The 12,821-nt window shown below is 41.1% G+C and overlaps 1 protein-coding gene across 1 annotated transcript in view; it reads left to right on the forward strand.

Moving 5' to 3' along the window:
* The window catches only part of LOC106783408 (RBMX like 2), a 62,552-nt gene that overhangs the window by 37,366 nt on the left and 12,365 nt on the right, over nt 1-12,821 (forward strand). Inside the window, exons 3-4 of the mRNA XM_070274623.1 lie at nt 9,115-9,170; nt 9,527-9,699. Of these exons, the coding sequence (XP_070130724.1) occupies nt 9,115-9,170; nt 9,527-9,565 (95 nt within the window). The 3' untranslated portion in view covers nt 9,566-9,699. The remainder of the gene's footprint in view (nt 1-9,114; nt 9,171-9,526; nt 9,700-12,821) is intronic.

The raw sequence follows: 12,821 nt of genomic DNA on the forward strand, positions 1-12,821 counted from the left end.
TGAATTATAAGCCATTATAGATGTGCAAAATAATAAATAATCTGACAGGAAGTGAGAAAAATACGCTTATGTATGAGGAGGATATGTGCCTGCAAGAAAATGCAGGGACTGAGAGTGGACCCTCTCCTCAGAGCATGTGGGCAAAGCCAGCAGGGGACAGGAACTGAAGTGAAATAGCCATGGATACCCATAGGCCATGGGCAAGATGATAGGAGTAGAGGATTCCTGGCACAATTCCTCCTACATATGAGGTGATTAACACAAAATGTTTGCTTGTAAATAAATGACTGAATGATGCAAACTTTGTGCAAAGCATAAACCTGGCACAGACAAGATATTGTTATGAAAGGGAATAAGAATTAACCAGATATCTGGAGGAAACCTCTGTTTGAAAGCAGAGTCTGGAAGAACCTTGATTCCTCTCTGAAATTTTGTTTTCCAAAAGTAAAGAAAGAACTAGGGAAACCTAGCAACTAAGGGCCTGTGATGGTGAATTTTATGTGTCAACTTGACTGGGCCACAGGTTGCCCAGATATTTGGTCAAACATTATTCTGGGTGTGTCTGTAAAGATGTTTTGGGATGAGATTAACATTTAAATCGATAGACTGAGTAAAGCAGATTGCCCTCCCTGCTGTGGGTGGGCCTCATCCAATCAGTCGAGGGCCTAAATAGAACAAAAAGGCTGACCCTTCCCTGAGTAAGAGCTTGGAGTTTGGTCTTTTCCTTTTCTGATTTGAGCTGAAACATCTGCTCTTCTTGGGTCTCAGCCTGCCAGCTTTTAGCCTGGAACTACACCATCAGCTCTCCTGGGTCTCCAGCTTGCTGACTACAGATCTTGGGACTTCTCAGTCTCCATAATCACATGAGCCACTTCACTGTAATCAGTCTATCTCTGTCTTTATCTCTATCCCTATCTCCATCTCCATCTCTGTCTTTATCCTGTTGGTTCTCTTTCTCTGGAGAATCCTGACAAATACAGGGCCTAATTCTAACCAGTAAGGGGGAGTTTGTTGGTGATATAAAAATTGAGAAAAAATGAAAGAGTAGTATTAGATTTGAAAGTGGTAGATATTCTCAACATAAGAAAAAGACAGTTGTAGTTCTGCAGTGTGAGACTTTAAATGAAAAGTTGGCTTTAAAAGAGTTGGAAAACTCAGATTAAAAAAATACAAAATGTAATAGCAAAGAAGAAAAGGAAGAAGCACGTGAAGATGTTAAGGAGACTGTAGAGGGAGCTGTCTGATCAGCTCAGATATCAAAGGACAACTTAAAGATGAAAGAAGAGTACAGGACCAAAGACTGCTTTGTATGCACTCTTCACTGAGGATTAACCTAATAAACATTTGTATGAATAAAATCAAAATGAAAGTCAGTGATGAGACATTTAAGAATTGTATCCAGAAAAATTACATCCAAGTATGCTAGAAATGCAAAAAATGCTGTGGGCCAAAGAGGTGGAGGGGCTTTATTTTTAGCCACAGGCTATAGAAGAACAGATCCTGTTTTAAAAAAGAACAGATCTTGAGCCAGCCCTGATGGCCTAGTGGTTAAAGTTTGGTGCTCACCACTTTGGCAGCCCGGGTTCATGTCCTGGTCGTGGAACTACACTAACCCCTCTGTCAGTTGCCGTGCTGTGGCGGCAGGTCACATAGAAGTTCTAGAAGGACTTACAACTAGGATATCCAACCATGCGCTGGGACTTTGCACAGGGGAGCGGGAAAGAGGAAGACTGGCAACAGATGTTGGCTCAGGGCAAATCCTTCCCGGCAAAAAAAAGAACAAACCTTGCTCGAAGAGCGTGCTCTAATACTTATCGGGACAACGAGAAAGTAGACGTCTCAGTCCTGATTTGGTTACGTCTTGTCTTTCAAGGTATAATATTAGGCTGAGAAATGTTACCTGAACTCTGGAGAGAAGGAAGAGAGTGCAGAGTGGGGATGGAGCATCAGCAAGCCCCAGCCCATTTCCAGACCCAGGACTTAACATTCCTACCTTCCGAGAGTTTGCAAAGGGGATTCCTGGCATACAGCTCAGTCATTTATCAAATATGTGTCCTGTGCCTGGTACCAGGTCAGACACTTGAAACACAGAGGTGAAGACAACACAAGATAGTCTCCCTGGGAGCTTGAGGGATTCCAGAGAATGCAATAGGTGCTGGAGCTCAGGAAATGTTCTGATTTCCCCAAGGGAAATGAAGGGATTCCTCAAACTACCAGCTTCCTGGTTCTCAGACAATCAGGCTTCAAATCAATTTGATGTACCCTCTGTCAAACATCTGGTGGGCAATATAAGTGGGATTTAGGCTTCTGAACCATGGGCCCTTCTCACTTTGATTCTGCTCCAGCCCTACTCTTTCCTCTCTTGCCATGTTCTCCTGGCTTCTAGTCCTTTAACTTTGTCCCTTGGTTATAATTATGTCCTTTTTCTCTAAATAAAATACCAAATGTGACTTTCATTTATTCAACAAATATTGATTGAATGTCTCTTATGTGCCACACTCTGTTCTAGGTGCTGGGAATATACCGGTGAGTAAAACAAACTCCCTGTCCTGATGGAACTTGCCTTCTGGTACTGATTTTGGTGGAGACAAAATATAAACAAATATACAGAGATATCTATATGTATATAAGGGACAAGGAGTACTGCGGGTTACTATTTTATGTAGTGTGATCAGGGACGTCTTCTCAAAGTGACACTTGAACAGAGATTGGAAGGAATTTAGAGTGAGAGCCCTGCTTGTGTCTGGTGAGAAGAACATCCCAGTTGAGGGAAATGCTAGTGCAAAGGCCAGAACAGAGTGAGTGGAACAAAACTGGTAAGAGGTAAGGTCATAGCAGTATGAGGGCAAGAGGAGTATAGGGTAGAGAGCCTTCTCAGCCATGGTCAAGACTTTGGCTTTAACTTGAAATTATAACTCTTAAAGGGTTTTGAGCAAGGAAGTGTCATCATCTGACATGTTTTAAAAGGCTAACTTGGACTGTCATCTAGAATAGACTTGGGGTGGGGGAGATAAAATTAGAAGAGAGAGCAGTTAAGAGTCTATCAGTTACCTAGGGAAGTATTGATGGTGGCTTGGACCACGTTGTGATGGTAGAGGCAGGAAGAAGTGATGTAATTCTGAATATATTTTGAAGGTATAGCCGAAAGGATTTGCTGTTGGATTGGATGTAGGGTATGTGGGTATGTGGAGTATCAGAGATAGAACATTTCTGGCTTGGCCATTGGAACTCTCTAAGACATGGCTTATTCTCACCTTTTGACATTACCCACCTCTAGGCACTTTGCTCACCGACTCTTTATTGCCCCGTTGAGAACCCAGCACCCAGCTCTGGTGTTGGCTTCCCTCGCCAGTGCTCCTACTAGGCTTGTGATACCTCTGGAGGAGAATTAGACAGTATTTTCTTCCCTTAAGTTAAAAAAGAAAAAAAAAATCCAGTTAACTGAAATGGTTTCTGGTGTGTCCTGAAAATATATATCAATCTAAGGAAAAAATGAGATTAACTGTATGAAAATGTAGCATTTTATTTATTTATCTTCTTGATTAGGAATCAATGTTTAGGGACTTAGATGATCATAAAATGAAAATTTGTACATAAATCCTGACCAAGGAGGAGAATGTCCTAGGAAAATGAACCTGTTTCAAGTCAAAAGATAGATGATTCAGAAATCTTTTGCTTCATGTTGTAGTAGTGAATTTAGCCCAGAAACTTCTAAGTGATTCTAGCAGTTGTCTCGTGACTGCAAGAGAAGCTAAGCGTTGATGCCTGTTCTGTTTATCCACAGTTGAAGCGCAGATCGTCTGTTCTACCACTGCTTTCTCCCCTTTTACACTAATTGGAACCCAGGCCACTGTCTTGAGAATACGAGCTAAAGGTGGCCCTGCCGCATCCATGGGTCATACTGAGGGAATCCAGCTTGGTTTTTCTGTTTCTGCTGCTACACAGATGGCTCACCATTCCCACACACAAACAGGGTCTGATTAGCACTCTGGTGCCCTATTTAAGCTTTCTGGCTCCAGAGAGAAGCTATTTTGAAAAGTGAAAAGATTTCACTCTGATAATAGACCAGAGGGCTTACACATGTGAATGGCTCACATAAGATTAAAAGAGCAGACCCAGAATAAATGCAGCCTGCGCCTGATGGAACAATGAGGGTAACTCGCTCTGACTGCAAGGGGCTTTTTGAAGGAAGTTCCCTACTCAGATCATTGATGCCGCTGTGAGCCAATACAATGGCAAATGGGTTTAGGAGGCCAGTGTCTGATCCAACTGCTGTCTTCTCGAGGAACCAATTAGACCACTTCATACTCCTTTGATGTCTTAGGAGTCTTAGGTCCTAATTGGTAGACTCCTCTCTCCAAAATTTGTTTGATCTTTTTCTGACTGTTCCTGAATGGAAACATTTTTCCAGAGTCATTAATTATCTGAAGAAGTAGTTGAGTGGGGAAATTCACACTTTTTCTAATTTATTTTAAACGAAAGATAACGCAGATTGGAACTTTGTTAATTTCAGGCCAATATCCTCTAGAAGCTGCTCTACGAGGAGCCCATGGCTGGACAAGGCCTTTAGGTTCTGTAGATCAGATTTTAAAAGATCAAGACTTTGGGAAGAATAGTTCGCTCAACTATGATAGTACCCGTATGTTAATGTGTTCATTTACCAAGAGAAATTATATGGTCCAAAGATACAAAGTTTATTATAACTTTGATCTCAGTGCATTTTCTGTGCAGGAAAGCCAACCTAGGAAACTAAGTAATTAATTAAACAAATATATTTGACAACATTTATTAAACACATATTATGTGTCAAGATCCTTACGTGGCACTGAGAGTTCAATGATGAAAGAGGATTAAGGCACTGGTCTTGGTGACTATAATCAAGGAGGAGGAAACTGTTGAAACTGCACCCCCGCTCCCCAATCCTATGGATGGTAGGGGGAGTCAATTTTGTAAGCCCTGGTATTTGTCCTAGAAACTTTCAGGTGTCTGTTGGGTCTGTTTTTGACTCAAGCATTTATGTCATAAGTAGAAATGAACTGTAGGGCACCAGGCCATATTTATAGCCACAAAACATCCTAGCATTTTGTATTACCTGAAATAGTCCATGGATGATGTTGTAGCAGAGTCTCTGTGTCTAAGTGGAAGATGCACCTGCTGCTTGAAGTAGGAGGCCTTCCAGGGTACAGGCTGCAGGGTACAGGCTCTTGCTTGTTCCTGCCTGATCATCTGGGTCAGTCACAGAAGGCTGGGGGCAATTTCTTGGGTTAAAGAATCAGGCAGGATGACCTCTGCTGTTCCAGTTTTCAGACTTGTGGGACCTGGCATCTGTTTCATGAATCTGACTACCTGGAAGGTAGAGTTTGGACCTCTTTGGGGAAGCCTTTTGATAGGCATCAGTTGCTCTGAGACTAAATAGTTAGAACTTGCTGTCAAGAGTTGTGTGATCCTTTCAGGAAATATCACCATGCCTCCATAGTGGCCTACTGTCATTAGCTATTACCCACATTAATTTTTTGCCCCTGTCTTGAAATGTGAGGATGAGAAGGTACCAATGGTAGGTAGAAATCCAGGAAGGAAATGTCAGAATATACATCTGTCAGTTTCGGCCATGGTCAAGCAGGAATCCAAGTAGGTCTGATGGCTACGGTGAGAGCCACTGTCCTAGGATCCTTTCAGTGTGTTTCACTGGCAAGTTTGGCATGATTAATTTTGAAGTAGCTTTTTAAATTTTTAAATAAACTTTTAATTTTATTAGTTTTACAGAAAAGTTGCAAAGATACTACAGAAGGTTCCCATATACCTCTCACTCAGTTTTCCCTATGATTATCTTACATTACTATGCTGTACTTCTCACAACTGAGGAACTAACATTTGCAAATTACTATTAATTAAATCCTACACTTCATTTGGATTTTACTCGTTTTTCCCAATGTAAGGTTTTTGAATCATTATTCATACACAGTACTAGTTGGAAGTATCCTATTTAGTGCCATCTTTGTCCAGTTTTGATATCAGTGTTATGGCAGCTTTATAACCTTCTCTAAGCTCTGGAACAGTTTAAAAGGAATTGGAATTATTTACTTACTGGTTTGAAAGAACTGACCTGTGAAATTGGATGGTCTTGGTGCTATTTGGGCGGGGAGTTATACACACTGAGACAATGGCCAAGAGAGTGGCATTAATATCCTAGCCAAGACTTTGGCCCCACACTCCAATGGACTCCCCAGTTGAGGTATACTGGAGCAGCTGGAGAATTCTCCCCTAGGCCAGGTTGACCGGTATGGATGTCCTTATAGAAAGCAGGCTGAAATGCCCACCTAGCCCCTTCCCCTTGAACCCACACAAGAATCTGGGCTTTTATGTCTCTTTGATAAGGAAAGGTCATACCAGAGCCTTGTAGTTGGTGCAAAAATAACAGAACAAAAAACAAAAGAGTCAGAGTTTGATTTTAATGCTGAGAGAGCCTACTCTTAACCCTTTCAGGCTAAGCCCGTCCCTGATTTTGATTCAGTCTAAAGTGAGGCCTGGGATTTTGAATAAGTTCTCAGGTAATGCTCCTGGTCCAGGGACCACACTTTGAGAAACATTGCCTCAACGTAGAGTTTATAGAAAAAAAAACCAGAATAACTACTTCATTATTTCTCTTTATTTCTCAGTTTTCTGAATAATAATTCAGTTCCCTAGCAGGCTCCAGAGGTGACCAGTGGTTTTTATTTTCATAACGTTATGAACTCAAGTATTGTTTCAACATATTTAATGTGTTTCAATGATTTGCAGTTATTAGTTTTCTTTTGGAGCTCAAGTTGTATCATGCTTGGTCCATGGGAGCCTCTTCAAGTTGGCTCCATGTTCTTTCGACATGACCCTTCCAATGGTCCTTGAAAACTTCCTTGGTTTCAGGTACCAAGAGAATGCTGCGGCCTCATCTTATAAAGTCACTCTCCAAACTTGAATTCAGCCATTTCTCCAAAGAGTCTTGGTTCCTTTCAATGTGAATCTGTATTATATTTTTGCTAATTTTTTTCTTTAAAAGCATTTTCTCATCATAAAAAGTGTAAATAATGTAATAGTATAAAGAAGGAGAAAAATAATCCTACAATTTTAAAGCAACTACTGATAACATTCTAATATATTCCTTTCAAGATATTTTGCAATGATATTCTATATAGCTGAAATCACGTTATGTATACAAAGTAATATCTTGCATTGTTCATTTTAAAAAGAACATTCATAACAATTTTCCTGCATCATTAAAAACTTCCGTAAGCATCATTTTAACAGTAGTATCATGTCCTACTATATGGACTTACCATAATTCCCCTAATCATTCTCCAAATATTGGACATTTGGCTTATTCTTGTAAATTATGGTTCAAAGGACAGCTGTGTGCTTAAATCTTTGACCTCATTTTATATTGTTCCCTTAGAACTAATCCAGAAGTAGAATTCATGAATCAGAGGCTGTGAACATATTTAAAGCTCTTGAAACTTATCACTGGATTGCTATCCAGAAACCATTATACCACACCCTTGCTAGCACTGAGCATTCTCATTATAAAATCTCTGCTAGGGGCTGGCCCTGTGGCCGAGTGGTTAAGTTTGCGCGTTCCACTGCAGACGGCCCAGTGTTTCGTTGGTTCGAATCCTGGGCGCAGACATGGCACCGCTTGTCAAACCACGCTGAGGCAGCGTCCCACATGCCACAACTAGAAGGACCCACAAAGAAGAATATACAACTATGTACTGGGGGGCTTTGGGGAGAAAAAGGAGAAAATAAAATAAAATAAAATCTTTGCTAGTGTGATAGGTGAAAAATTACTGTCATTGTTGTCATTTGAATTTTTGTCCTAAATATATTGACACTTGATCTGTTATGATATTGCAGATATTTCCCCCAGTTTATCATTTGCCTTTCAGTTTTGAAATAGTTTTTGATACATAGAAACCTATACTGATCTACTAATATCTTCTTTTGATACTTCTAATGGATTTATAATGTCTGCATTGATAACAGAAATAAAAGGGGAGTTTATGTCCACTTTATATAAATTAACTATGAAACTGATTTTGCTAGAGCACATATATTCCATAAAGCAAGAAAGAGGAGCAAAAAGGAGACTTGCCAGTGGTCACACATGAGTGGAGCCCCAGCCTCATACTGTAATCTGGGTGTGGCAGAGCCCTTCCTAGCTTTGCTCATCTTTGAGGGGCAACTGAGTCTCCCACGTTTGATGGGGACAATTTTTGTTGAGATGGTCACTGCTGAAAACCAGTTGTAATTTAATAATCCACATGGGCTAAAAGCCTTCAACAGTGTCTCAGCCAGAGCCCTGTGATGGGACTAGGGACAACAAAGCCTTCCCCTGATCACTCTGCCAGAACCTCGCTATTCTCCATCAGAAAAACAGGCAGAACTATAATAATAGAAGGGAGGGATGAGGTCATCTCAGTAGAGGAGCACAGTATGGGAGGAACAAGCTCAGAACTCAGTCTGCTTTATGCCATGAAAGTCATAAATTCATCCTGTGCGCTAATGTGACCCACTAGACATTCCCTCACATTGACTCTAATTTCCCTTTCCCTATGTTAGCTTCCTCCTTTCCTCCTGCAACTCTGTCTCATTCAGGCATTCAGTACCATTCCTGCACCCTCGCTCTTCACTCAGGAAACTCCCTTCACAGCTTAGGATTAGGAGTTTCATCCGTTGCATTTTGCAAACTCCAGTAGTTTCTCAAGATTCTTCTATGTGATCCTTGCAATTTCCTTCTGCTCAACTCAGGGCTAGGTTGGGACTGGTGTGGTGGGGTGAGGCTTACCTTTAATGTCTCCTAAAGAGAAAACTGAAAACTAGATTTTACTTATTTATTTTTTTACTATTTAATCGAATATATAAACACATCCCATCAAGGCGGAATATTATTTTTGTTAAAGACAATATAGTTTGATATATGCCAAGAGAGAAATAATTTGTATCAGCATGACTCCAGGCCTTGCCCATCTTGCAACAATAAATCTCACCATTATTGTGTTAAGGAGCATTTGGCAATCTCTGAGCCTGGCCTTCTTTACAGAAGGAAGCACAGCAGCTCTAAGAGGCCCTTTCCTTGCTTTGCAGGATGGATGCTGCCTGCTCCAATTAATTTGAGAATCAGTTCATCTCACCTCAAAATGGTATGCTCCCCACCTGCCACCAAGATAAATTATGTTCCTGGGAGATTGTCAGTCTCCAAATTTGCTTTGGCTCATCTACTACTTGTAGTTTTTAGAATAAGCTTATACACACACATACACATGTTTTTTTAGGAGAGAAATATAAGTTCAGTTTTGCTTATATAAGTGGTTAGCTTTTTAGGTAGAAAATTTGGCTTTATGGCAGTCTTCTATTTCTACTGTTGGAGGTAGCAATTGGGAAGATTTTCCTCATTGTGAGCAAAACATTTGGATGGTTATTTATTTAAATGTATAACCAGTAGGCCCACCTTGCCGAGAGACTAGATTTAACAGGGCATTTTTCTCTCTTCATGTAGCTAAGCAAAAGCTATGGTCCTGTCCTCGTGGTGTGCTGAGCTCATGGGAGGACGTGAAATGATTTGCACAAGGAGGTATGAAGACACAAAAACCTCCTGGATCCATCTACATGGCGAATAGGGGGTCCAGGACTGCAAATGATTCAAAGGGCCCTAAACAGGAGCTCGCTATGGTGAGTCTGGGCTGTGGCCAAGAGTGTAACATGGGGCCTTGAGTGGGCTTGAATGGCTCTGCTTCAGTCTGTGGTCGAGGTTGGCAAAGCAGCAGGTGCTGCCACCCCAGTAGGGTATGGAATTTGGGGGGAAAAGACTAAGCATGTGTTTTTGAGCTGACCAATTTATAAACTTGGAATCCAAGGATGAGGTGAGGTGCTGCTATGGCACCTCATGAAGGATCTTTATATGAAGGATATTTACAGAGATTATTGCCGCAGCTGTAGACAAGTGCCCCTCTGATCTTATGAAACCAGTGCTCAAATATTAGGAGAGAGTGGTGAGAACGATGGAGGTTATGGGATGAACGTGCTTCTAGTTTTCCTTCTTCATGTGTTTTTGGAAGCAGGATGGATCTCTTCAAAGTGAGCAAGCCTAGTTTGTGCTCTTCTGCATTTGGGCGTGGTGGGGGATTCAAGGGGGAGAGACTGGACTTCTCACAGCTGCTCTTGGAATTCTGTTTTTCCTTTCCCTATTGCCAAGCTATCATAAATCCCTAACGACTCTACCTCTAAAATCTAAATGACTCCATCTGGTTTTCTTTATTTCTGCTTCTAGTTTGAAATATAGAATACTAGTTTGGGCCACTGGCATTGCTTTTTTGGCTTACTAGCCTCCTAGCTCCTGTTTCAGCTCCCACCCCTGTAGAATCCACTCTCTGCACAGAGTTAACTTTTAAAAATATAAATGAATCGTGCCACTCCCCTGCTAAAATACTCCAATGGCTTAGAATCCTGCTCATAATAAAATCAAATCTCCCACACTGGCCTATGAGGCCCTACAAGGTCTGCCATCCTCTCCAGTCTCTTCCCAAACTATTCTTTCCTTGCCCAGTGCATTCCAACCATATGAGTCTCTGTTTCTGGAACATTCCCACCTTAGGGCATGGGTACCAGCTATTCCCTTTGCCTGCGTTGCGCTTCTGACTCCTTAGCTTCCACAGCACAGCATCAGAGAGCCGTTTCTTGGATGCCCAAGTTAAAATAGCCCCCACTCCCATCACTCTGATATTTTCAAGTTAGCCTTTACCACCACCTAATATTTTCTTAGTTATTTTGATCCACTTGCCTATCTGTCTATCATCTCTCTAATCAAAACTAGCTACTAGCTTATGGTCTAGTTTGAGAGTCAGGGGGAAGAGTGGCAACAGAGGAATAATAATCGGGTGAGTGACTAGCTACGAATTCATTCATTTAGTGTTTCTTCCAGGATTAGACTGCAAATTCCATGGGAGCCCAGATTTTGATTGGATCCTCAGCTCCTGGAACAATGTCTAGTACATAGTAGTCATTCAGTAAACATTTGTTGAATGAATGAAATTACTGAAATAAATAATTGAAAAATAAAGGAAATATACTCACCTTTATTCCCTGAAGGTATGAAGTGCCTCTCACCTGTTACACATAGTTAAAATATTTTAGTGTCTCCCAGGAGACAAGTAATATGCAAAGTGCTTTCTCAGGGCTTCATTTAATACTTAAAACAATCTTCTGAGTTACGTATTATATTATTTCCATTTTATAGATGGAGAAACTGAGGCTCAGAGAGGTTAAGTAACGGTTAAGTCAAAGCAGAATCTCTGATCATTTGATGCTATCTAGTAATCTGTTCATATGATTTCATCCCAGTAAAGGGGGCTTATTGAAGTTACAACTTTTAAAATAAGATTTTACACATCCTGTGACAATAAATGGTAAAAAGCATCCTTTCTTGCTTCTTTCCTGTTCAAGGGGGAAGTGCTACCTTTTGGTAGAAATAGTTATCAGCCAATGACTAGATTATAAATGATCAAATATGGGAACAGGGCTCTGCCTGCTCCATTATAGATTGTCTTTTCAGTTTGTGGGAAGGGAAGAAATGGAGTGAAATAATCTTATATTAACTAATGAGTAATCTCTTCCTCTCACATAGGAAAAACATTCTGTTCTTCCTTTTTTGGAAAGTCCAGGCCCCTTTTGGAGGCAGAAGTTTGCTTTTCCTAACTCCATGGGGTGCCCAGCTCTCAGGAGCAGCCTGCTTTGGAAGGTGGCCCCACCGCCAGCTTTAAGTAGGCCTGGCATTTGTGTCCTTGTGTCCAACCCACTGGGCTCCATGACAGACAGATGGAGTTGATTCTAAACTGACCTGCTGAGCTTGGGTATGATGCGTTCAGACATGAAATCTTGATTAACGACAAATGTTAATTGAAGCAGTGAATTATTAAAGTGTTTTTCTATGAATGATAAATGCTGTTGTTGGCTGTTTTGCCTCTTATGACATCATAAAACTTTCCAAGAAGTTGTTAGCTTTGCCCATGGAAAATGGAAGGAGGTAGTAGCATTTGCTGGCATTTTTGGTGATCTGCTTCTGCTCTGTGGCCAGGCCTGGCTGGAGATGACACTGCCTTTTCTCCTGGAATCACACATCGCCTCAACCAAACAAACAAATCCTCTTTCTGTTAAATGCAGAACTCTCTCCAAGTGATCTCAGCCAGCCTCCTAGCTTCAGTTCCCACCAATAGTTGATGACTCCTAGTCTTTACCTCAAAGTAGATTTTCCCCTAAGCTCCAGAATTATAAACAAGATTATTATTTGACAACTCCACCTGATCCCCCATGGGATCTCAAACTCATATTCATTCATTTAACAAATATTTATCAAGTACCTCCCTTATGTCCCTAGTGCCACTTTGTTCTAAGCACTGGGGAAACAATAATGAACAAAATAGATACAGGTCTTTGTGAAAGTTACATTCCAGTGGGGAGGGGAGGAGACAGATAAACTAAGGCAGGGACAGGAGAGCAGAGAGTGCTGAGCATTGGAGGTGGTGGTGGCAGTGGTAGGGGTTTCTATAAGGTGCTCAGGGGACACCCCCCTTAGATGACATTTGAGCAGATACTTAGAAGAAGTTCTAGATGGATCTAAGATTTAAACATAAAAAATGAGACTATAAATATTCCAAATCATCTGTCTTTCTTTTCAAACTTTCCCCTTGTCTTGCATTCACAATCTTGCGGAATGTTGCACCCAGTCACTAGAGTCACATTCGTGGGGGTCGTCTTCCTCCTTGGCCTCTATGCTTACGGGAGAAAGCATCCTCTTG

Source organism: Equus caballus, chromosome 7 (assembly GCF_041296265.1).
Source record: "Equus caballus isolate H_3958 breed thoroughbred chromosome 7, TB-T2T, whole genome shotgun sequence".
Taxonomy (NCBI): domain Eukaryota; kingdom Metazoa; phylum Chordata; class Mammalia; order Perissodactyla; family Equidae; genus Equus; species Equus caballus.